Source organism: Meriones unguiculatus, chromosome 3 (genome assembly GCF_030254825.1).
Source record: "Meriones unguiculatus strain TT.TT164.6M chromosome 3, Bangor_MerUng_6.1, whole genome shotgun sequence".
NCBI classification, from domain to species: domain Eukaryota; kingdom Metazoa; phylum Chordata; class Mammalia; order Rodentia; family Muridae; genus Meriones; species Meriones unguiculatus.
In genome coordinates this window covers 68089546-68115132 of record NC_083351.1, presented here as the reverse complement: position 1 = coordinate 68115132, position 25587 = coordinate 68089546, and the positions used below count along the sequence as shown (strand labels likewise).

Sequence of the window (25587 nt, the reverse complement as noted above, 5' to 3'; positions counted from 1 at the left end):
CCCGACAAGATGTACAGTTCATAAAAACTGTAATCAGGAGTACAGGTGCTGAGAGAAATTCCTTTGGAGGCTCGAATGGATCTATATTATCTTATACAAGATGGTAAGCCTTACACAGAAGTAAGAAGAAACTTTTAAAAAATGGCAAATTACTTTGCAAATCTAGTTTTTGATATTTTAGTTGTGTTGTTTTCCATTTTGTTGAGATTCCTATTGCTGCTTTTGACATAAGCTAAGTTCTAGACAGTCACAGATTGCCTCACACACAACTGGCTGAATTTCTTTCAGGGCCCTGGGGACAGTCTTCTCTTCTAGTAGGAACTTCATCTTATCACGTTCTACATTTGCTGGGTCTGGCAAGTTTGCTGCTCATTGGCTGGGAAACAATTCAGCCACCTGGGATGATCTCAGATGGTCCATCCCCAGCATCCTTGAGTTTAACCTATTTGGCATCCCTATGGTAAGTCTCATTGTCAACCTTTGTCCTCTGTTACTTTTTCTATTACCATTCTTTAAGGTGTTTGAAAAACTATGGAACATGTCTCATTGTCTATGCTTTGGCAAGAACAATCTTTCTGTGAACTGTAAGATGGTTCTGAAGAGATAACGATACAAATGTTAGTGCTATTTTATTCCTCATATAGATTCTATAGGTAGGAAAGAATTACTATGAATCAAATGGATAAGAATAAGAAAAACATCCTGCCAGGAAAGCATCAGTGTATGCATAAGAATGAGATCAAGGACTGAACGATGACAGCAGGCACCCTGTCTAGTCAGTTTGCTTACTATATCCTATAATGAGCATCCCCATGTTTCCTTCATTTGGCTGAGATATTTTAAGTAAGAATTCACTTTCCGTCTTTACATGAGAACACAGCACATGATTTTGCCTTTCAAGTAATCATGTGTTTGCATGCCTGCTAATTCTCCAGGTGGGGGCCAACATCTGTGGCTATAGAAACAATGTCACAGAGGAGCTCTGCAGCAGGTGGATGCAACTTGGAGCATTTTACCCACTGTCCAGGAATCACAATGGTCCTCAGTACAAGGTGGGTTCCTTCAAGCGAAGAGGTAGACCATTCTTGGATAATATCTACTTGCTTTCAAAGACAACTTATAGAAAACCTCTTGCTTCATAGGAGTAGATAAATCTTAAGTGATATGTCCAAAAGGCAAAGCATAAGGATGAAAGTGTGGGAAGGTTGGATATTGATATTTTGAGTTGGGGTCAAAAGCTCATCTACAATGGTGTGAGAACTTTTGGCACATCTCCTGTACTGTTAGTAGGGCATGGTGGCACATGCCTGTGAATCCCAGCACTCAACAGACAGAGGTGTGGGGGTTACCATAAGTTTTAGGCCAGCCTGTTCTCCATAAGAAGACCTGTTTCAAAATAAACTAAGTTAGGACCAAGTACTACCAGCACCAACAACAATATCTATACTGCTTGCAATCATAGAAGATGGGACACTAGGAGATCAAGTTTTTATCTTAATATAAGTTATTAATATAACTTAATTATAGCAACATATTAATATACATCATATAATGTGTCCATATAAACAAACATTACTATACTTAATATAAAGAAGGTTAATCATTGATAAGAGAGAGCAAGGGAGAGAGATTACAGAGGGGTAGGTCAATAATGTAATAATATTTTTTATCTTGTTGTAATGGTCTGCTTTTTATGAATAATTTGAAATACCATTCCCTCCATTATTTCCCATGATTCATCCTACCATTACCCCTTTTATCTAAAATAATATTTTTTAATTGGCAAATCCACAGAAGTAGTTTAAAGTTATTCTTAAGTTGTTTATATGCACTAGGAACAAAAAAAATATTTCTTTTTTTAATAAAATAAGCTGCAATTTAAACATTTCAAACTGGATGGGTTTGGTTTTTAATGCTAATACACTCATATACGTGGCCTTGGAAGTAAATGCTTGCGCTACAAATGTGAGGAGCAGAGTTGGGATGCTCAGAACGCTGGTAAAAGCTGGACAGGTGTGGCAGTGTCCTATGATTTCGGCATCCTTGAGGCAGAGACAGGGGATCCCCAAAACAAGCAGGCAGGCTAGATAATCTAGACAAATTATTTTCAATTGGTGAGTTGCAGGTCAGCAAGAGATCCTGCCACAAAAAAAAATAAGTATATTAAAGAAGACACTCAGCATATAACTTTGCACCTCCAAATTCACACCCAAACAAGTGCATGTGTGTATGTGTGTATGTGTGAGTGTTGGCTTGTTTTATGTCAACTTGACACAAGCTAGAGACATTTTTAAGATGACCCTCAACTGAGAGAAAATGCAACAATCAGATTGACCTTAGGCAAACCTGTGGTGCATTTTCTTTCTTTCTTTCTTTCTTTCTTTCTTTCTTTCTTTCTTTCTTTCTTTCTTTCTCTCTCTCTCTCTCTCTCTCTCGCTCTCTCTTTCTTTCTTTCTTTCTTTCTTTCTTTCTTTCTTTCTTTCTCTCTCTCTCTCTCTCGCTCTCTCTTTCTTTCTTTCTTTCTTTCTTTCTTTTTCTTTCTTTTTTTCTTCTTTTTTTGTTACATTTTATTAACTCTGTATCCCAGCTGTATTCCTCCCAAACTCTCCCTCCCTCCCTCCCTCCCTCCCTCCCTCCCTCCCTCCCTCCCTCATCTCCTTCCTTTCCCTTTCCAAGTCCACTGATTGGGGAGGAACTTCTCCCCTTTCATCTGACCCTGTTTTATCAGGTATCTTCAGGGCTGGCTGCAAAGTCCTCCTCTGTGGTCTAGCAGGACTGCTCCTCCCTTGGGGGGTGGGGTGGTCAAAGAGCCAGCCATTGAGTTCCTGTCAGAAATAGTCCCTGTTCCCCTTACTATGGGAAACCAATTGGTTACTGAGCTACCACGGGCTTCATCCGAGCAGAAGTTCTAGGTTATATCCATACATGGTCTTTGGTGGGGTGTCAGTCTCAGAAAAGACCCCTGTGCCCAGATATATTTGGTCCTTGTGGAGCTCTTATCCTTTCCACTTCATACAAACTCCCCTTCTTTCACATGGTTCCCTGCACTCTGCCGAAGGTTTTTGATGTAGGATGTAGGATGACCCGGGTCACTATGGGTGATACTACCCATAGGTTACTGGTCCTGAATACAATAAGAAATGAGGTTGAGCAAGCCATGAGGAACAACTAGGAGGTGCTCCTCCGTGTTCTCTGCATCAGTTCCTGCCTCAGGTTCTTGATTTGATTTCCTGCCCTGAGTTCTTGCCTTGACTTCCTTTGATGACTGACTGTGATGTTGAAGTGTAAGCAAAATAAACCCTTTTCTCCTCAAGTTATTATGGTTGTGGTATTTTATCATGGCAATTAAAACCCGTAACTCAGACAATACATTCACATACACAAGAACTTCTATACCATTTACACACATACATATCTCATACAAATAAGTTTAGGATTATTCTGGTTCTGACTCTTCCATTTCTGCAATGACATGCCTTTTCTGGAAGGATATAGAGCCAATTCTTCAAAGTATTTTATTCTTATTTTATTCTTTATTCATTTGTGGTCTGAAGAGAGAGGAGTATGTTTGCACGTGAGTTGGGACAGGGAATATAGGCAGTGTTCACAAAATATGGTTTGTCAAAGCTGGTGTAGGTGGTAACACTTAGCTTCCCCTGGTTACACTCAGCTCCCACAAGTGACACTCAGTTCTCCCGGGTGACACTCAGCTTCCCCAGGTGACAGCTCCCCCAGTGACTTGGGTAAAAAGCTAGTTTTGGTAAAGAACCATCACTCCATTTTAAATTTAATTTGTAATTTGAAAAAAATAGGGGACACTTAACATATATTTTGTGTGACTCAATGTTTTCACAAAATATTTAACTAGTATTCAGCATTAGGAGTTAGTGGTTAAGCTATTTATATTGTGTTCTTTTTACCAAGTCTTCAAAGCTCAGCTTGTACTTTCAGCACACTTAAAGCTGTGTGTTAAAGTTTTAGAAGTTGATGTAAAATATAGTCCTATAAAACAATGAAATAACTAGTGGAAACAATATTTTAACTTGATTCAATCTTATGATTTACACTTAAGTTAATCATTAATCAATTAGATAGAGCTGGGTTTTCCCTTCTTACAAACTACATCTCAGATGTTCTGGCCATTACAACATCCAGCACAGCTCCAGATTTTCTCAGTTGGAAGCGAGATGGTGGCCAAAACCCACTATTTTTTTCTGTGTTTATCTTCAGTGTTTTCATGAACCCTACATTAATTAGAGTTGTAGAATGCCTGTATTTGGGAAGGGGTTGGGCCTCTTATGAAGAAAAACAAAAGAATAGATTCACATAATTTTCTCCAAAATTCTATTTCTCTCACGTGAATCAGAAAGAGAAGTCAAATGAGATAGATGTATCTTTCACACCTTTCAAACTACAAAGAGAGTGAACAAAACAAGTGCTTACTACTGATGGCAAATGTCTACTTCTAGGTTGAAGGAGAATGAGGTTTTTCTGCTGAAGGGTTCTTTGTTTTTTGATAAAATCTGCTCAAATTTGTCATTACCTTTCTACGTGTTACGTTAATATACCAAGGTAAATACAGAGGTCATTGTGTTTGGGCTGTGGAAAATGAAACTAACTGTGATGGCTAAAACAATTACGGAGCAAAGTACACACACACACACACACACACACACACACACACACACAAGCTTAAAATTTGAAAATTTGCAAAAGTTCAGAAGAAAGAAAAGATTTGGAATGTAGATCATAGTTAGGCAATGCAACTTAAGTAAATGTGTTTTTAAATGTGTAAAACTAAATTTAGATCAAAGTATTATTATCTCCCAAATGAAATATAAAATACCTCAAAAACATATCGGCACCACCATCATCAAAACAAAATGAATGCCTACAGATTAGGAAAGAATCTTCACCAACCCTTTATCTGACAGAGGGCTAATATCCAGTATATATAAAGAACTAAAGAAGCTGAAAAGCAACAAACCAAGTAATCCAATTAAAAAATGGGGAACAGAGCTAAACAGAGAATTCTGGACAGAGGAATATCGAATGGCAGAGAAACACTTAAAGAAATGCTCAACCTCATTAGCCATTAGGGAAATGCAAATCAAAACGACTTTTGATTATACCTTACACCCATCAGAATGGTCAAGATGAAAAACTCAAGTGACAACACATGCTGGAGAGGTTGTGGAGAAAGGGGAACCCTCCTCCATTGCTGGTGGGAATGTAAACTGGTACAATCACTTTGGAAGTCAATCTGGAGCTTTCTCAGACAATTAGGAATAGTGCTTCTTCAAGACCCAGCTATACTGCTGCTACGTATATACCCAAAATTTGCTCAAGTACACAACAAGGACATTTGCTCAACCATGTTTGTAGCAGCTTTATTTGTAATAGCTAGAACCTGGAAACAACCCAGATGTTCATCAACGGAGGAATGGATACAGAAATTGTGGTATTTTTACACAATAGAATACCACTCAGCAATCAAAAAGGAGGAAATCATGAGATTTGCAGGCAAATGGTGGGATCTAGAAAAGATCATCATTCTGAGTGAAGTATCCCAGAAGGAGAAAGATAAACATGGTATATACTCGATTATATAGACGTACAAGATATGATAAACATAATGAAATCTATACCACCTAAAGAAGATAAACAAGAAAGTAGACACAGGGTAAGATGATCAATCCTCACTTAGAAAGACAAATGGGATGTACATTGAACGTATGACAGGAGTCTACCGCAGAGGGCCCCTGAAAGACTCTACCTAGCAGTGTTTCAAAGCAGATACTAAGACTCATAACCAAACCTTCGGCAGAGTACAGGGAATCATATGAAAGAAGGAGCTCCACAAGGACCAAATATATCTGGGCACAGGGGTCTTTTCTGAGACTGACACTCCACCAAGGACCATGTATGGATATAAGCTAAAACCTCTGCTTGGATGTAGCCCGTGGTAGCTCAGTAACCAATTGGTTTCCCATAGGAAGGGGAACAGGGACTATTTCTGACATGAACTCAATGGCAGTCTCTTTGACTCCCCCCCCCCCAAGGGAGGAGCAGTCCTGCTAGGCCACAGAGGAGGATTTTACAGCCAGTCCTGAAGATACCTGATAAAACAAGGTCAGGTCAAAGGAGAGGAGGTCCTCCCCAATCAGTGGACTTGGAAAGGAGCAGGGAGGAGATGAGGGAGGGAGGGTGGGATTGGTAGGCAATGAGGGAGCGGGATACAGCTGGGCTACAGAGTTAATAAAATGTACCTAATAATAAAAGTGAAAAAAAAAACTATTGAATTAAAAAAAAATATCGGAGTATCTGTGAAGAAAGTAGATTCCCTTTGGCCCTTTATGCCCACTGAAACCCCTGTTGTCACCCAGGACTGCTGTCGTCTGCACTCAGGTGACTGTGACTAGTGAAAACTAACTCTTGCACATCCACATTGCAGAAGTTATGTAATCTTTGAAATTTTCTTTAGCCATAAAACAAAGGAAACACTTGCATTCTGAAAATATCTCATCTTTCTCCAAACTAGAAAACATGTACATCTGGGAAAACTTTATGTCACAATAGAAAGAAATATCCACTAATTGCTTTTGTTTCCTTCTAGGACCAGGACCCTGCTGCCTTTGGGCCTACCTCTCTGCTGCTGAATTCCTCGAGACATTATTTGAACATCCGCTATACTTTACTGCCCTATCTCTACACCCTCTTTTATCGTGCTCACACACTGGGGGAGACAGTAGCAAGACCCCTGGTACATGAGTGAGTTTCTAGACCAAGGCCTCCCCTTCAGATCACAATTTCCCCTTACCTTGCTTGGGAAACAAGGTCCCTTAAGTCCTGTGACATGTTGCTGTCTGCTTCTGGGGATTGTGCTCACTTCACTCTGAGTGTTATCTGTGTTTTATAGGTTTTATCAGGACCCAGCCACATGGGATGTGCATGAGCAGTTCTTATGGGGGCCTGGACTCCTCATCACACCTGTGTTATATGAGGTAACTTGAATAATGGAATGGGATGTTACAGTTTTCCTCATGGCTTTAGAGCCGAATAATCTAGATGCTGAGTATATATGATTGCACTCTAAGTCTAAATATAAATGATAGCAATCATAAATGTTTTGAAAATAAGAAATTTTGGTTCCAATGCTGCATCAACTAAAACAGTTTCTATGTTGTAAAGTTACCTTTAAAGACTATGTCCTTAGGAATGCGGCCATGCACTGACATGGGCTTTGAATATTTGGCGTGCACAAGACTGTGTGCATGTGTGTTGACCATCTGCATATCTTCTCATCCAGAGGGATTGGGTTGGGAAGACAGTATAGGTGTGCAAAGGAGTAAGGAGGGAAAGTGGAGTACAGAAAGGTATGACTGTCAGCAAGGGTGATGAGAATGGTGTAGGGGAAGGATTGTTATTATACTGATTATCTTGTTATAAAATATTGCTAATATCACAATAAAGACAAAAGATAACAAAGACTTTTTGAGCTGGTGGTGTCTCAGTTACATCTAATCAACAAGTGACTTTAGATACTATTGACTTTGAATTAACTGTTTGGCCTTTCTGGGTTCATGTCTTTTCACTGATATAACAGGATGATCTCAAATGGCTCTTAGGATTATTCAGACAACCCTGGGCAATGATATGGAGGTAATCTCCAAACTATAAAGAGCTGTGTGTGTGCTAATACTGCTTATTGACTTTATTTCCTTAGGACAAAGAGCAAGTGAAAGCCTATATCCCAGATGCCATCTGGTATGACTATGAAACAGTAAGTGAAGTGGCTTCTAGCAGAGGACAATTCCATTGTAGGATAACACAAGACTTTACAGTCAGTTGATTATGGGTAATGTTTTGAGGCACCTTAGTCCATTCAGGATGATATAATAAAAAAAAAAACTTCACACTGCATAATTTATAAATAATAAAATTTTATTGTCTGCAGTTCTTGGGGGCTATAAAGTCCAAGATCAAGGTCTTGTAAACGTTATCAATGGTATCTTCTCACTGAGGTGCCATAACTCAAACACATGTCCAGAGGAATCATTTCTTAATATAACTATCACATACAGTCTTAGGTTCCAACTTATGAACTTAAAGGGACACTAACATCCACACCATAGTAGAAGCCATTTCTAATACCTGCAGTAGGTTTACAAAATGTCTCCATGTCAATCATCTCAGTCTGATTGCTGTGAAGAAAATTAGGACTAATCATTTCATTAAGTGTTGTCTGTGAAAGCAGAGAATTCAAGCTCAGTGTTGACACCACAGCATGCCAGTCAGCTTTCTGTTGTTATAACAAATATCCAAGACAATAAGGTTACAAGGAGAAAGGGTCTCTATATATTTGCTTTCAATTTCAGAAGTTCTAGCCTTTGGTTCTAACGCTTTGGGCCAGTGGCAACCTACTTTGGTGAAAGAGTGAGAAGGAACAAAATATTATGGCTAGAAAGTGACAGAGTAAAAGAGAGACCAGGGTCTTAGAGTTCCTACTAATAACACACCTCTAATGACTTAAAAGCTCATGCTAGCCCCTACCCTTGATGTTTCTACCAGGCCCCCAAAACATTGAGCTAGTGACCAGGTCTTTAACAGATAAGACTGTGGGGGACATGCAAACTATAACACACAGTATGGTGAGAGATAAACAAGACAGATAGGGTGGTGTCTCCACTCTGCTCTCTACTACCCATACACCTCGGGGAAATCACCTCCCTTTGGAGATCCCATCTTCTTGTTTCTAAAGTGAGTTGACTGGACTAGAGGGTCTGTGGGGTCTTTCCTGACTGCAGTCCCTTATCTGGTCTTTTTTCTTTTTGTTCCTTAGGACCTGGCCATCGAATGGAGGAAACAATTTATAGATATGCCACTAGCAAGTGACAGGATAGGGCTTCACCTTCGAGGTGGCTACATATTTCCCACCCAGCAGCCAAACACAACTACAGAGTTCAGGTAAGCTCTTGAGTCTTCTAACTACTCTGGTGCTCAGTGGGGCTTTGTCGGGGAGGCAAGCAAGGACCAACAGTACATGAGTCAAATGGAATGCAGATTCTGTCAGCCATCTTCTCCTCCTTTCACTGTCTTCAGAGGGGTCAATATAGTCTCACCTTTCCTTCTCATTTTTGTAGTTCTGGTTTTTGGATTAAATGAGATGATAGGAATAGTCAAAATAACCTCCACAACAATTTCCCTACAGACAGACATTATCTTAAGGTGTATTCCCCAATACATGAGAAGAATTTCGTAGGAGGCAAAGGTCAAAATAGGTTGTTTTTCAGGGCTCAGGTTCTAGAGAGCTTGAGTTCAGACTCTGGCCTGACAATATCCTACTGTGCTGACCATGGACAGAATCTTGGTGTTCACATTTGTTATTAATAAATTGGAAAAGATGATGGCCTGATCCTTCAGCACCTTTGTGAGTTTAGGTGAATTAATATTAATTACAGTATCTGGAGCACACTCACAAGAATGCCTGTCACAGTCACTCTTGTTAAAATGATCACAAACCCAGTTTTCACAAACCTCACTCCACCAGGGCTCTTACATTCTCTCTTCTCCACACTCTGCTACCTTTATAAACCTGTATTTCCCCAAAATGGAGATATAAACTCAGTGTCTTGCGTAGAAGCTGGAGGATCCATCTCTAGACATCAAGAGGTAGAGTTGTCAAGGGGCAAATTCATAAGAGGTGTGTTCATCAAGGAGCAAATTCATCTGTTTCTGCCTTTCCATCATTGTCTGAAACTTGAAATTGTTCTCCTCAGCCGGAAGAATCCCTTGGGACTTGTTGTTGCCTTGGATTATAAGCGAGAAGCAAAGGGCCAGTTGTACTGGGATGATGGTGTGTCTAAAGGTAGATGTTCCCATTGGCCATAGTGGTGGTTCTTAGTGAAAATTCATCACCATAGGCTTCCCAAGAAGGCACCAAACCCATTATCACTGTTGTATATTTTAGTACCATAGAGAATTTGGAATTTATTAATATTTAATGCTTATGATTACATTACATGAAAGCACATAGAGATGAATGTGCCATAAACATTGACCTGGACATTCCCACAAGCAGAAGAGGGAAAACCAAAATATTTTAAATGCCAGGAAGTGGAGTTGCAGAGTGCTATGAGACTTCAGAGAAAGTAGTTCACTAAGGTTCTACAGACTGACAAAAATGGGGTTTTGGATGAGTAGAAGTATATGCAGAAGAATTCAAATGAGGATGACTTGACTCCACAGTCCCATTGTTTCCCATAGTAACAGTACCTTCTCTTTCAGGCACAGTGTCTGAGAAGAAGTATATTCTCTATGATTTCTCTGTTATATCTGTAAGTACTGTGTGTAAGGAACATACATTTCATGTTTCTTAGTGTGATTTTTTTTTTGAGGTTTTGGTGTTCTGAATGTCTTTTCATTTCTCTGAAATTCATGCTTAAGTCTAGCTCATTTATTATTACATAAGAAACATCTGAACTATTTTCCAGAGTGGCTGTCTATTTTGTGTTTTTACCTCTAATATGTAAGTGATGCTGTTTCTCTACATACTTACTTGCCTTTGAAGCTGGCATTGTTTTTTTTTTTTTTTTTCATTTTATCGATTCTATGTGACCATTTCTTCTGAATTTAATTTATTTTACAATTTCCATAATGTCTAATCATGTTGAAAATTCTGCTTATGTCTACCTGCCTTTTTATGTTATTTGGGTGAAATAATATTCTGTCTTTGTCCATATTCTGATTGGATGGTTTTCAGCATTGGTGAACACCTCAGTTTTAATGCTCCTTAAATACCTGTCATACCTATCCTTCGTAAAATATGTCATTTGCAAACACTTTATTCTATATGTAGGCTTCTCTTTTATTCTTCTTAAAGACTTTTTGGGTATGCCTAACTTACTATTATTTTCCCTGCTGGATCATGCCTTTTGATGTCACAACTCTACCTGGTCTTAGAGTTCTCTGATGTTTCATTTTGGTTTTCAAAAAAATAAAAGGAAGTTTTATTATCTATATCTAATGTATTGTTTAGGACGTGTTCTGGACTAATTTGTGTATGCCAGATTTAGGTCAAAGTTCAACTTTTTTGCCTATGTAGATCCAGTTGCCCCAGGACCAGTTTTGGAAATAGCTCCCTCCTCCAGTATATTGCTTCTGAAATCTGTTCAAGTACCACTGGGGCATGTTTGTACAGACTGTATTCTTTGTATCTAGCAAAATGTGTCACTTTCCCTCAGAGTGCAGTCCCACATAGTTCTAGGTTTAGCTCAGCTTTGCTGCTCTTCAAATGTTTCCTCAAATAAGTCATTTAATTTCTCTATGAATTAGTAACTGCATCTGAAAAAAAATGGAGATTCCACCCTCATAACTTACTGAGTCATCCAAATAGGATAATATATGCAAGATACTTAGCATAGTGTCTGGCATATATTAATCATTCATAAAATTTATGTTTTATTGTTAATACTAAAATAAAAATTAAAAGATTACTGTGGAACATGTGTGTATGTGTGTGTGTGTGTGAGTGATAGAGAGCGAGGAGAACAAGAGAGAGAGAGAAAGACTTGGTTTTGGGTTTCTTTCTTTGCTTTGTAACTACTGAAAGTAAGTAACAAAGTAAGTTGGGATCATATTTTCTGAGTAAGAATCAGAAAAGAGCCAATTAACCAAAGGAAGAAAGTGCTGGTGTCTGTGTCAACACCTGCCCTAGGGGCAGTCATTGATCAATTTAGAAAAGAAAATAGAGAATAAGGAAACATCTTGGATTTCAGTAGATGCTGAATGTGTATATCCAATCTCTAAAATGACTTTCTCCCTCCTCCCCAGAATCGCTTACAGGCAAAACTTATACACAATAACTATGTGGATCCCAATAACATCATGTTCACAGACATCAAGATCTTGGGGATGGACAAAAATGTGACTGGTTTGACTGTCTCACATAATAATAGTATCATTCCTATTTTAAGCTACAACTACAACGCTTCAACACAGGTGAGAGATCATTTCATCCACAAGACTCTGGCTGAACGCCATTCTGGAACTCTGATCACTTTCCTTTCCTTGACTTTGTGAGTTTGGATACTTAAAGACACAATTTTCTTGTTGGGACAACCACCATATCATAGGAGAACTGTGAGCATGCAAGTATGAATCCTTCTAAAAAAAGAGTGAGAGGGTTTGTGTACTAAGAGAAATTCTTTTCTGCTAATTCAAAACTAGATAAGACAGTCTCAGATGAAATGGTGAAACTGAGGTTCCATAAATTGTCCTGGTTCTGAGGTATTAGCAGTTTGTCCTTTGTTGATGTTAGAACTGCCTTTGAGATGCAGTTGTTTTTCCTTGTTGCTATTCCTACAAGCTTTGTTAATACTCTCACATAAACTATAAGTGGAAGAAAACACAAGCTGTACTTTTTTTTTTTAATTTTATTTTTTTCTTATCAGTTACATTTTATTAACTCTCTATCCCAGCGGTGTCCCGATCCCTCATTCCCTCTCAGTCCCTCCCTCCCTCCCTCATCTCCACCGTGCCCCTTTCCAAGTCCACTGATGGGGGGGGACCTCCTCCCCATTCATCTGATCCTGTTTTATCAGGTATCTTCAGGACTGGCTGCAAAGCCCTCCTCTGTGGTCTAACAAGACTGCTCCTCCCTTGGGGGGTGAGGAGGCCAAAGAGCCAGCCAATGAGTTCCTGTTAGAAATAGTCCTTGTTCCCCTCACTATGGGAAACCAATTGGTTACTGAGCTACCACAGGCTACATCTGAGCAGAGGTTCTAGGTTATATCCATACATGGTCCTTGGTTGAATGTCAGTCTCAGAAAAAACCCTGTGCCCAGATTTATTTGGTCCTTGTGGAGCTCCTATCCTTTCCGTATCAGACTAACTCCCCTTCTTATGATTCACTGTACTCTGCCAAAGGTTTTGTCATGAGTCTTTGCTTTGAAAACACTGCTAGTTAGAGTCTTTCAGATGTGCTCAGTAGACTCCTGTCATATGTTCAATGCACATCCCATCTGTCTTTCTAAACGAGGATTGATCATCTTACCCCATGTCTGCTCTCTTGATTATCTTTTTTAGGTATATAGATTTCATTATGTTTATCATATCTTATAGGTCTATATAAGTGAGTATATACCATGTTTGTCTTTCTCCTTCTGGGATATTTCACTCAGAATGATCTTTTCTAGATCCCACCATTTGCTTGCAAATTTCATGATTTCCTCCTTTTTGATTGCATAAGCTGTACTTTGACTTAGTTATCACTGAGTGATTACCTTACTTGATAAACTCATACATAGGATTATAGTTATTGGATCACTCCTTTAAGTCCCAAGAAGTTCACTGTTTCTTAGGTAAGCTATCTTGCACAAGAAAACACATATAGCGCACACCGAGGCACTGCCCTGGGTTACTGTCTCCCCGTTGTAAGGTTTAGGCATGTTATTAAACTTGAATCATGGAGACCACGATAGGACTCATAGCACTGGGTCACTCTAGAGAATCAGTGCACACAAGGTGTAATATGATTGTCACAGTGCATGGCTCCTGTGCATGCTCCATAAAACTGAGCTATTGATTACTCTCATCATTGGTCTCATTAACAAGCATCATACCAAAAGGATAACAAGCCTACAAATGACAGCCATGGTGTGATCCACACTCCTAAACTGTTCCATGTTCCATACTTTCACAATAGCTCCCAAAATGTCAGGAATCAAGCAAGTTCCAAGTATTCTGAGGTGATACCGGAGAAAGAAGCTGGTCCGGACTTCCTGACCATCATCATGGGTGTTATCTCCATAGCTCTGAGTCACCTGGTCTTCTCTTTCTCTAGGCCTTGATCCTGAATAACCTCACAGGACTGGAACTGGGACAAGAATTCTCCATCGAGTGGATTCTTGAAGTCAGTGACCTGGAGAAATTTAACTGCTTCCCTGAGGATCCTGCAGTATCAGAGGAGAGCTGCAAGCAGCGAGGGTGCCTCTGGGAGGTAATGACCAAAGTGAAAAATGTAGAAATTTTATATCAAGTAGTTGGGCACTTGGAAAGCTCTTTGGAAGGGTTGATGACTTCATGGTCATTATGAGGGTGTGCTGATATGTATTTTGTGAACTCCATGTGATACGTGATCAATATGTTTCCCTCAGATACCCTGTCTCTAAAAAAGATTATTGCCATTCTAATTGCTGCTTTAGCTATGTCATTCAAAATTCCATTTTGACTATTACATAAGATAAAGAAGATCAAAGGGAGAGGTGGAGGAGATTAGAAGGTAATACAAGGATGAATATAGTTAGATGTTATTATATGCATTTAGAAATATATCACTGTGAAACATTATTTTTGTAACCAATATATGCTAGGGAAACCATTTTAGCACCACAGTATATACTGTGCATTGAATATTGTAAGTAAACAGCTTTTGTTTATTGAAAAACCCAAACAGAAAATAGAAGTATTTTCAAATCTGTTTCAAAGAGGGACAGAATGAAAACAAAAAGTTAGCAACTGCATTGGGAGCAGTAGACACCCAGAAAGATCCTACCTGACACACTTATATTTTTTATTAATTTTTATTTTTTATATTAATCACAGGTTATTTACTTTGTATCCCAGCCATAGCCCCTCCCTCGTTCCCTTGCAATCCCACCCTCCCTCCCTCATCTCCTCGCTGCTCCTTTCCAAGTCCACTGCTAGGGGAGGTCCTCCTCCCCTTCCATCTGACCCTAGCTTATCAGGTATATTCAGGACTGGCTGCAATGTCCTCCTCTGTGGCCTAGCAAGACTGTTCCTCCCTCGGGGGGTGGAGGGGAAGAGGTAAAGTAGCCAGTCATTGAGTTCATGTCAGAAATAGTTCCTGTTCCCCTTACTAGGGAATCCCACTTGGATACTGAGCTACCATGGGCTACATCTGAGCAGGGGTTCTAGGTTATATCCATACATGGTCCTTGGTTGAAAAAAACAGTCTCATAGAGGGCCCCCTTGCCCTGATATATTTTGTCCTTGTGGAGCTCCTGTCCTCTCCCGGTCATATTAACTCCTCTTTTTATCACATGTTTCCCTGCACTCTGCCAGAGGTTTGATTATGAATCTCCGCATCTGCCTTCTGTGGTAGGCTCCAGTCCTGTTACTTGTTTTCTCCTACTTCCCATGTCCATCCCATTTCTGACACATTTCTTACAGAAGGTGTGTGTGTGTGTTTGTGTGTGTGTGTGTGTCTATGTGTGTGTGTGTGTCTGTGTGTCTCTGTGTGTAACTGTATCTAGATCCTTTGCTATGGCTGCTATAGTACTATAAATTCACTGGCTTAGAGAATAACAACTTTATTATCTCCAGATATAGAGTTCTGAAGTCTGAGATCAGGGTGTTGACAGAGTTGGTTCTTTCTGAGGAGTGTGAGGAAGATCTGTCCTATTACTCAGACTTAGATTCTAGTGGTTTGCTATCAATATGTCACATTTTCTTAGCCTGTGTAGGATCTCTACCTTCATGACTATATGGTGTTCTCCCGAGAGTGTGCTTGCCTGTGTCCGAATTTTTCCTCCTAATAAATGCACTAGTCATATTGGATTAAAGTCCATCTTAATGACTTCATATTAACTTGATCATCTGCAAAGACATCTCCAACATGACAAATGTACAGTACCAGGGCTTAGGTCTTATCAGTTTTTGTGGGGAACAACTAAACCTACCTCAAAGTTCTTAGACGCTTACTCTGTGTTAACTGGCTTCTTCAGTAATCAGAGTCTCAAAATTGTGGTGTCAAAGCTCACCAAGAATTCTTCCTACTGTTCCAGCATACAGCTACTCCTGGAGTGCCTACCTGTTTCTATGACACCATTCCTCAATATGCTGCCAGTAACATTCAGTACCAGTCCACAGGCATCACCATGGACCTGACCCTCCTGGCAAACTCACCATCTGCCCGGGCAGCAGCTCCAAGTGTCTCTGATCCTCTTTTTGGAAAGACCAGCTCTCTTAAACTGAATGTGACTTATCATACAGAAAACATGCTGCAGGTTAAGGTAATCCTCAGATTTCAGTTGCTTGTTCTTTTTTTTTCAAATCTTTATCTCATATATTACGCCTCCCTAACAGTAGTTTCTACTCCCTTCTATCCTCCCAACCCCTCCTTACACCTTTTCTCTCCCTACAGCCATCCCTCTTCACTCCTCTTCCTCCATTTCCCTTCAGAAAGGGGTAGACCTCCCAGGAATATCAACAAAGCACAACGTAACAAGTTACAATATGTCTAGGCACATATCCTCATATCAAGGCTGGACAAAGCAACCCAGTAGGAAGCAAAGGGTCCCCAAAACAGGTTAAAGAGTCAGAGACAGTCCTTACTCCCACTGTTAGGAGTCCCACAAGAACACCTTGCTGCTTCTTAACACAGATGTTTTTTTATGGAAATCATTTAAATATTTTAGTTAGTACATTTGTATATATTTTACTTTTTGTAATTACAGATAGGTAAGTACTTAAGAAAACAGAAAAAGGGATGTAATATACATATGGGTGAACTATAGCCAAGATATTTTTACCTTTATACATCCAGGTGTAAATAGTTTTATCATTTTTGTAAATCATTTTGTAAACAAGTATTTTAAATATTTCATTGATCATAACTGATCACATTTGATAATTGAATATTTAAATGAATCAAAATTTAATTAAATTGTTCTCAAATAAAGGATACTTTATAATCTTTTTTTTAATTTTTTATTTTTTTATCAGTTACATTTTATTAACTCTGTATCCCAGCCGTGTCCCGATCCCTCATTCCCTCCCAGTCCCTCCCTCCCTCCCTCATCTCCACCGTGCCCCTTTCCAAGTCCACTGATGGGGGGGGACCTCCTCCCCATTCATCTGATCCTGTTTTATCAGGTATCTTCAGGACTGGCTGCAAAGCCCTCCTCTGTGGCCTAACAGGACTGCTCCTCCCTTTGGGGGTGGGGAGACCAGAGAGCCAGTCATTGAGTTCCTGTTAGAAATAGTCCTTGTTCCCCTCACTTTGGGAAACCAATTGGTTACTGAGCTACCACAGGCTACATCTGAGTGGAGGTCCTAGGTTATATCCATACATGGTCCTTGGTTGAATGTCAGTCTCAGAAAAGACCCTGTGCCCAGATATATTTGGTCCTTATGGAGCTCCTATCCTTTCCCCATCAGACTAACTCCCCTTCTTTCTTATGATTCCCTGTACTCTGCCAAAGGTTTTGTCATGAGTCTTTGCTTTGAAAACACTGCTAGTTAGAGTCTTTCAGATGCTCTCAGTAGACTCCTGTCATATGTTCAATGCACATCCCATCTGTCTTTCTAAACGAGGATTGATCATCTTACCCCATGTCTGCTCTCTTGATTATCTTTTTTAGGTGTATAGATTTCATTATGTTTATCATATCTTATAGGTCTATATAAGTGAGTATATCCCATGTTTGTCTTTCTCCTACAGAAATTGTGGTATTTTTACACAATGGAATACTACTCAGCAATCAAAAAAGAAGGAAATCATGAAATTTGCAGGCAAATGGTGGGATCTAGAAAAAATCATTCTGAGTGAAATAACACAGATGTTTTTAATTTAAGGCTCTGTACAGATGAGGTCCCTGAAAGACTGTTAATGGTCAAGCATAGTAGTACATGCCTTTAATCCAAGTCAGTACCCAAGGGGCAGAGATAGGTTGAGCTCTATGAATTGGGGGCCAGCCTGGTCTAAACTTCTGCACCAGCCAAAGCAAACAAACAACAGACTGTTAATGCAAATCCCTATCTTAACAGATGCAGAAGTAGAAGCTTTCAGAAACAGGTAGACAGCTCATCAGTATGTGAACTTAGATCTCCCACAGTTTTGAACCCCCTGTTATGATCAGTATTCTACATCACACATCTCATTAAAACCCCATTCCATCTCCCCAAGAACCGTTGAGTCTGCTTTGTGGGAAACACATAGAAGAGACTCTAACTCACTTCCAACTGTGTTACTAGCTTCTGTAGTGGGAGGTCTCAATCTGTATCAGCATCACCAGAAGATCCTGTTAAAACTTCCTGTTCTCCTTCCCAGATTTACAGTTCCATTAACGAAAGGTATGAGGTCCCAATACCTCTGAACATCCCTCCTTCACCACTTGGTTCCTCTGAGAACTGCCTGTATAACGTCATGGTTAAGACCAACCCATTTGGACTCCAAATTAGACGTAAAAGCTCCAGTACTGTGATGTAAGCTCTGTTTATTTGTTCCTAATTAAAGCGACTGTAGATCTAATTACAATGATTCTAATTACCTCTGAAACAACATATAAATTATGAGCATGTTTGTTAAAGTGAATATCAGTTTCTCCTGATTCTCTAAGTAACTTATTCTTTTATCAGTCATTAACTCAGAAAAAAATTAATGAAAGATTTAACAAAATATGTTATTTGATTTCCAAAAAAATGTAATTGTTAATGAGAACAGAAAACTCTATTTAGTAAACACAACAGATTTCATAAATCATGTGTTTGTTTTCAATTAAGCATCATTAAGAAATGATAACTGAGTAGGCAGGAGAGAGGGACCAGAGGTTCATAGGGAGAGAGAAATGGCTTCTTAAGAGTCTTTACTCCTTTTCTTATCCTCGACAAAGTCTTTCCATGTTATTAAGTAAGCAAGAATTGTAAAATCATCAATCATGCAATCTCTCAGGTCTTATCTTACTGTTGAAGGTCTGAATTTTGCCTGAGAGGAAGTTCCCTGGCTCTAAGAACTGGGAATAAAATTATGAATGAGACATATTCTTTCTTCTTAATGAGCCCATGACCTAGGGGGGATGGGGGGGAACAAAGGACTCTCAGTCTTGCAAAACCACAGGATAGAAATGCAAGCATGCAAACTTGGAACTTAAGTATAGCCATGGGTTATGACCTGGGTCATTTCACAGCATTTCAGCCTGGATCCAGACGTTCAATAATTGGAGAGGCCTGGAAGTGAATTAGGTACTCAGATGTGTATTGTGTTTTCTCTGGCCTGTGATCTCTCATGCAACATGGAAGTGTGCTTTTGCATTGCAGTTGGGATTCTCAACTCCCTGGCTTCACCTTCAGTGAGATGTTCCTTTCCATTTCAACTCGCCTTCCCTCTCAATACATCTATGGCTTTGGGGAAACAGAGCATACATCTTTCAGAAGAAACATGAGTTGGAACACATGGGGAATGTTTGCTCGGGATGAGCCACCATCGGTAATGACATGAATAAAATTAGCAATCATGTTCTCTTCATCTAAACTTAATTTTTTATTCAAATTTGTAAATGATTTTATATTTGTTAGCTTCTCCTTATACTGATAAATTATGCTCTCAAATGCAAGAGAGCACATGATGTCATATTCTTTTGCTTGCAAAACATTTAATTTTTCTACTTCTGTGGAACACCAGTTTTACTTATTTTCCAAAATGTGACATTAAGTGCTCAGCTAAAAATGCAATGAGATACTATATTACATAATATAATATAAGATAAATTTGTGTAATAGTAAAAGGGGCACAGAATATGGAGAGTACACATGTTTGCCTGCCTGGGGCAGAAGACAAGGTCAGACAAGGCTTTTTGAAGAACATGACTATTTGTTTTGTGATATGGATACAAATTTGGGGGGGATTGCTATTTGTAATTACCCTATAGTTCTTCCTTACAGTACAAGAAGAATTCCTATGGTGTTCACCCTTATTATATGGCACTGGAAGATGATAGCAATGCCCATGGGGTGCTCCTGTTGAACAGCAATGCCATGGGTAAGACAGAGATGCACACTCATATGCCACCATTGGACAAGTGTGACCACCCTATTGGAGGAGAGGATATTACTAGAAATAAGGATAATCAAGGGCAAGGAAAATACACTTGTTTTCACTTATTCATTGATTAATTAAAGATTTATTAAATACTCCAGACCACACAGTAAATGTTAAATTTTGGCTACCCATGGACTTTAGCTTCTTTTTCCAGAGTGACATAAGTTGTTTGATATTGTATTTTATATTTTAGGCACGTGGAATCCATCGTAATCCCATTGCCTAAGAGAAAACTATTGAGAGGAGGTGGATAGAAAGAAGTGTGGGTGAAAATGGGATTCTCTATCTGGGTGATTTATAGTTCCTTACCAACATAGTTTTTTCTACTCTTGACAGATGTGTCACTCCAGCCCACCCCTGCCCTGACATACCGCACCGTGGGAGGGATTCTGGACTTCTACCTGGTTCTGGGACCAACTCCTGAACTTGTAACTCAGCAATATACCCAGGTTGGAAGCCTGCCTATTCACTGATAAGCAATCACATATTTGTTACATATTGATATCATGTTCTCAACAGTGAGATAAGACTCTTTTGTCTATTGTACTCATGGGTACTCCCATGAGAAAATTGTTATTCTTCTTGCAATCTAAAACAATTGTTGGAAGAGTCTTTTATTTTCTATTTGACAGTGTTGCTGTAGAGCTCATTCATATGTTTACTCAAGGTGACACACCAGACTTTGGTGTTAGGAGGTACTGACATCACACTAAAAACCCATGTCTCCAGAGCACTTGCTCAGTAGTCTATTTAAGAATCCCTAATAAAGAATAATACGGAGGTCTCAGGTTTCTGGAGTAATGACCAAGCAATGCAAAGAAACCTCACCTACAGCATTTCTGTTTTTTACCTCCCTGGTTGTTTTATGTTTGACTTCCTTATTTATATTGAGTGAGATCTTGAAGAACTCAGTAGAATTGATCAAGTTTATCAATCTAGTAGGATCTATTAATTTCATTAATTAATATTCTAAATTTTAAACAAATATAAACTTTATAAAATAATTGTGGGGTGTGCCATGGTGATTAAGTAAAGGTATGTAACATGTAAGAATGACATTGTAGTAATTAGCATTTTATTTTTATTCCAGTTGATTGGTCGGCCAGCCATGACTCCATATTGGGCCTTAGGTTTCCAGCTAAGTCGCTATGGATACCAGAGTGATGCTGAGATTGCCAGTTTGTATGCTGCAATGGTGGCAGCCCAGATTCCCTATGTATGAACCTCTCCTCCCTCTGCTTCTGGTTTTTAGCTTAATTGTGTAGTGAAAACAAGTTCATATAAACTAAAGCTGTGGTTACTTTAGTATAAGAAAAGTAGCTGTGGAGATAGTCTTTTGTAGAATGCTTTACATTTTAAACATATTGCATGCTACCTTTTTTCATGGCATATTTTGATTTGCAAGGTTTATAACTAAGAGTTATGTATTTTTTAGCAGACATTGGGATGGTTGCAGGATACTGACACTCATTGTCTGCCATTGGAAATATTTTGCAGTAGCTATGGATTATTCAGGCCATGACTCTATTAACTCAGAAATGGGCATTTCAGAGTGAGGAGAGAATGAAGGGAAGAAGTTGCAGACCTAGACTTTGCTGTCTTCGAAACACGTACACGCATATCCTGTAATATTGATATGCAATCTCAGGATTGACTTCTGCAGTCAGTCCTGAGAAATACAGTTACATGCTATCAACAAACAAAAATACACATGTGGAGTGCTTAATTGCCAGTTTTCTAGAACCCTTTCTTGGCTTTTAGATCATCTGCTAAGATTTTGGAGGAAAATTAGGATTATGAAATGAAAATAAGGTGAACTTATTTTCATTTAATTGAACACATACGTACAAGCTGCACTTTTCTCTTTTTAGACACATTTTATGATACAATTGTTATACAGAGATGAAAAAAATACAAGATAATTGCAAGGTGAATGAAAAGCCATACATCTAACTTACTTACACCATGCTATTAGTAAACCAATGCTATTAGTAAACCAGTTCATTCTTGTCTTAGTTATGGCTTTTCTATAAGTCTGAGCTTCTCTGAATGCATTTCACCTAGAGCTGTAATTTGTTTAAAATTTAAAATATTAATTAGTGAAATTAATAGATCCTAGTAGATTGATAAAAAAATAAATGTAGGTGATTATCACTTTAGGAGTAAAAACAAAGTAGCTTGCTTTCTTTTTTCATCTGAATATTGAATACTTTACCCATTGTTTAATACTCCAGTGTTAGTGAGTTTCAAGTGCAGAAACCTCCTTTGGGGCTGTGTGGAGGCAGCTATAAAATAGCACACCCTTGTAGTGTCTAAATTCAGTAAGATTTGCTGTGGAAACAAACAAAAAGACAACCCCATCTACAATCTCTTTTTAGAGGAGTTTGACTATCTACCCTTGAACATTTAAATCAGCTCACCAGATGTGAGATTTGAAGGCCTGGGAGGAGAGTAAATGAGGAAGGGAAAGGAGAAAGGAAACAGTAGTTAAAGAAGCTGATGAAGAAGGTAGACACGCGAACTGTGAGCAACTTCAGCATATGGAATTGAAAAGTCTGTGCAGAGGAGAATGTTAGGAGATGGCTTTTAGAAGGAGCCCAGGCTGGGTCAGGATGCAGGAATAGAGTCTACAGAGCACCTGTTGCAGGACCCTGAGCATCTTGTTGTTGCTTCCTGTAGGATGTCCAGCATGTAGACATTGATTACATGGACCGGAAGTTGGACTTCACCCTCAGCCCCAGCTTTCAAAACCTCGGTGTCCTGATTAATCAAATGAAGACAAATGGCACAAGATTCATTCTCAGGCTGGTAGGTACTATCACATAGTTTGGTTCCCGTCTTTATGGTTCCAAAATAGTACCACTGGCAGAAAGTGGATAAAGGCTACAAAAAACCTTCTGGTACATTCTGAAATTTTTCTGTGAACCCTTAAATATATTTAAAAAAAAATTTAAGCAAATAAAGAAGGAAAGGAAAGTGAAAATTAACCTTAAAGAGGTGAAATGATGTTTTGTTTTTTTATAGCTGGAATGCTATATTACTGATATTTTTCTCTTGCTGAAGTGAGAACTGTGGAAAGAAACACTGAATGTCTCAAAGAGAATGCCACACGACTTCTGGCCTGTCTCAGAGGTGCAGCTGTGTCTCAGTCTCATCTCTTCTCACAGAGGAAGGGGATGTAAAAAACAAAACAAAACAACAACAACAAAAACGTCTTGGGCTTTTTTCCCTGTTCAGTTTGGCATGTTTGTTAGTGTCCTCCTTGTTCAGTTCAAGTCATATTGTTGAGATTTTATGGGCACAGTTTCTGATGTTACAGGGAGACATGAGTTAACAGTGAAGGTCCAAGTCCTCTAGTTCTTACAGTATTTCTTTACTCACTCTTCTGCAATGTTCCCTGAGCCTTGGGTGTGGGAGTGTTCCGTAGATGTATCCCCCGAGTTTGGAGTGAGGAAAGGGAAGAGAGAAAAGCTGTGATTAAAACAAAATCTCAAAAACCTTGACTCTCCCACCCAAAATCTATTTTGGTATCAACCACACAAATACTGAATCCCTGGGACTTTATTGATGTTTCATTAAACTCACAAACAGATCCAAAATGCCAGCTTACTTAATTAACTTCAAGTGAACCGTTTAGCTTCCAAATTAGAGTATGGCTTTTGTTCATTTGTTGATTCAAATATCTGTTGAACACTGATTTGAAGTTGATTACTGTAGAGTTGTAGGGAAAGGGTAGATTGGCAGGTAAGACAGTGTTCTTTTCTTAAGAAAGCTTTTGTTCTAGCAGGGTGAGACAATCAAGAAATAAGTATTAATAATGTAATTTTCGACAGCCTTGCTTTGCATGACAATTATTAACTACCATAATATAGTGATGAGCTGGGTCACTATGAGAGGCCATAGGTGGGAATGTCCACTTTATGGGACATGAAAGAGAATTTTTTTCCTTTTCTAATGTGTCTTGCTATTGGACAATGGAAATGTAGTACATGGCCTGAACTCTTAAAGGCAATGTCTTAACTAAGCGAGCTTACCCCTAGATAAATACATACATAAAAGCTATAGCTAAGTATCAATATATTCTTTTAATTCTTGTTTCTCCCCTACCTCTTCCTTTTGAAATGGATTTATCTGTGATTGGAAAAAAAAATCACTCACGTCATGTTGTATCTCAGTTTCTGCAAATCTTCTCCTCCATTTCATTAGTTATATCTCTGGGTAGGTACTTTCCATAGTATAGAAAGTTTAATTTATTGACATAGATTTATATTCTCTTTGAAAGAGATTGTTCTTAAGAATTCATCTGGGCTGGAGAGATGGCTCAGAGGTCAAGAGCACTGGCTGTTCTTCCAGAGGTTCTGAGTTCAAATCCCAGCAACCATATGGTGGCTCATAACCATCTAGAGTGAGATCTGGTGTGCAGGCAGAATGCTGTATAAATAATAAATAAATCTTTTTAAAAAAGAAGTATTCATCTTCCTTTGGGTACCCGTAGTAATGCTGATTTTAGTAGAATACTCAGTAAAGGTACCTAATTATTTTTTTAATATATTACTTATTATTCTTGGGTCACTAATTATTATTATTATTTTTTTACTGTCAGTTTTTGGTGTAGTATTTTCTTAGAGATATTTCATTCATATTTGTGATTTTAAAACTCTCACCACAGGACCCAGCCATTTCTGGAAATGAGACACACTATCTCACATTCACTCGAGGACAGAAAAACAATGTGTTCATCAAATGGCCTAACTCCAGTGACATTGTCTGGGGCAAGGTAAGACCTGAGAAATATACCTATAATCTCTACCTCACTCTAAGTTTTTACAAATTCTATAAATATATGCTGAACAATGAGTACATTACAAAAGAAGAAGGAATCTTTCTGATGTTACCTAGCACAGTAGATATTAGACCCAAAGTTACAGGCCAAGTTCTCTAAAACATAGAATACTGTCATTGCTTATAAAGATTCTGATATCCACACTGTCCATTTTTGATACGAATGTTTTTAAAACAAACATGAATAATCCGTGAGGGTGCTGAGTGCTGTGTCTCTACCATATAAATTAAAAACAAACATTCACCTTTGACCAATGATAATTAATTAGGATTTTTTAAAAAAATCACTCTCTAGCTTGTTGCTTTGGATCCCTTTCTGTGATCTCAATTCCTCATCTCATATGTGATATTAATGGTAACTTAGGCAAACTCCAGGACCCCAGATGGTAGTAGTTCTTAAATCCCTTCTTAAGTCTATTGCATTCCTGGCTTTGGCCTGGGCATGTGCTTTTATCATTTGAATACTACCTTCTCACCTAACTCATTGGAATGTACACTTCAAGATATGGGTAGTCACAGCTGACCTCTTGTAAAGCCCTCAATAACTGCTATAGGAAGTGTTTCTGTGTCATTGCCCTCAGGAAAGACTGCATACTAATTATGTAAGAATTCTGTAAAATGCTAAGGAAGAAAGCATTATTTCCTGTTGAAATCCTAGAAGAGTTCTAGGCATGTAGTAAGTGCTCAGTAAGTGTTCTTTGGTGATTCATCAATGTATGTAGTTAATGTACTGCTAATTACAAATAAAATTGATTAATACTATATTTAATAGATTCTTAATGCTACCTATACTACTCAACAAGTATTAATGCTGCTTGAAAATATTGAGAACAAGCTGGAAGGGTTGAAAAGCTTGTGTGGAGGGGTATGTGATACGGTACTAATTATGGAGGGACCCGTCCTTG

The 25587-nt window shown here is 38.8% G+C and overlaps 1 protein-coding gene across 2 annotated transcripts in view; it reads left to right on the top strand.

Moving 5' to 3' along the window:
* LOC110553966 (probable maltase-glucoamylase 2) overlaps positions 1–25587 on the top strand; it is a 91502-nt gene that overhangs the window by 42389 nt on the left and 23526 nt on the right. For both annotated transcript variants that reach the window (XM_060380129.1, XM_060380130.1), the window contains 18 exons: positions 289–460; positions 936–1052; positions 6617–6771; positions 6920–7004; positions 7727–7783; positions 8843–8967; positions 9780–9868; positions 10288–10337; positions 11833–12000; positions 13844–13999; positions 15807–16034; positions 18074–18228; positions 19060–19228; positions 19684–19780; positions 20177–20289; positions 20931–21056; positions 22520–22648; positions 24510–24617. In XM_060380129.1, coding sequence (XP_060236112.1) covers positions 289–460; positions 936–1052; positions 6617–6771; positions 6920–7004; positions 7727–7783; positions 8843–8967; positions 9780–9868; positions 10288–10337; positions 11833–12000; positions 13844–13999; positions 15807–16034; positions 18074–18228; positions 19060–19228; positions 19684–19780; positions 20177–20289; positions 20931–21056; positions 22520–22648; positions 24510–24617 — 2299 coding nt within the window. The remainder of the gene's footprint in view (positions 1–288; positions 461–935; positions 1053–6616; positions 6772–6919; positions 7005–7726; positions 7784–8842; positions 8968–9779; positions 9869–10287; positions 10338–11832; positions 12001–13843; positions 14000–15806; positions 16035–18073; positions 18229–19059; positions 19229–19683; positions 19781–20176; positions 20290–20930; positions 21057–22519; positions 22649–24509; positions 24618–25587) is intronic.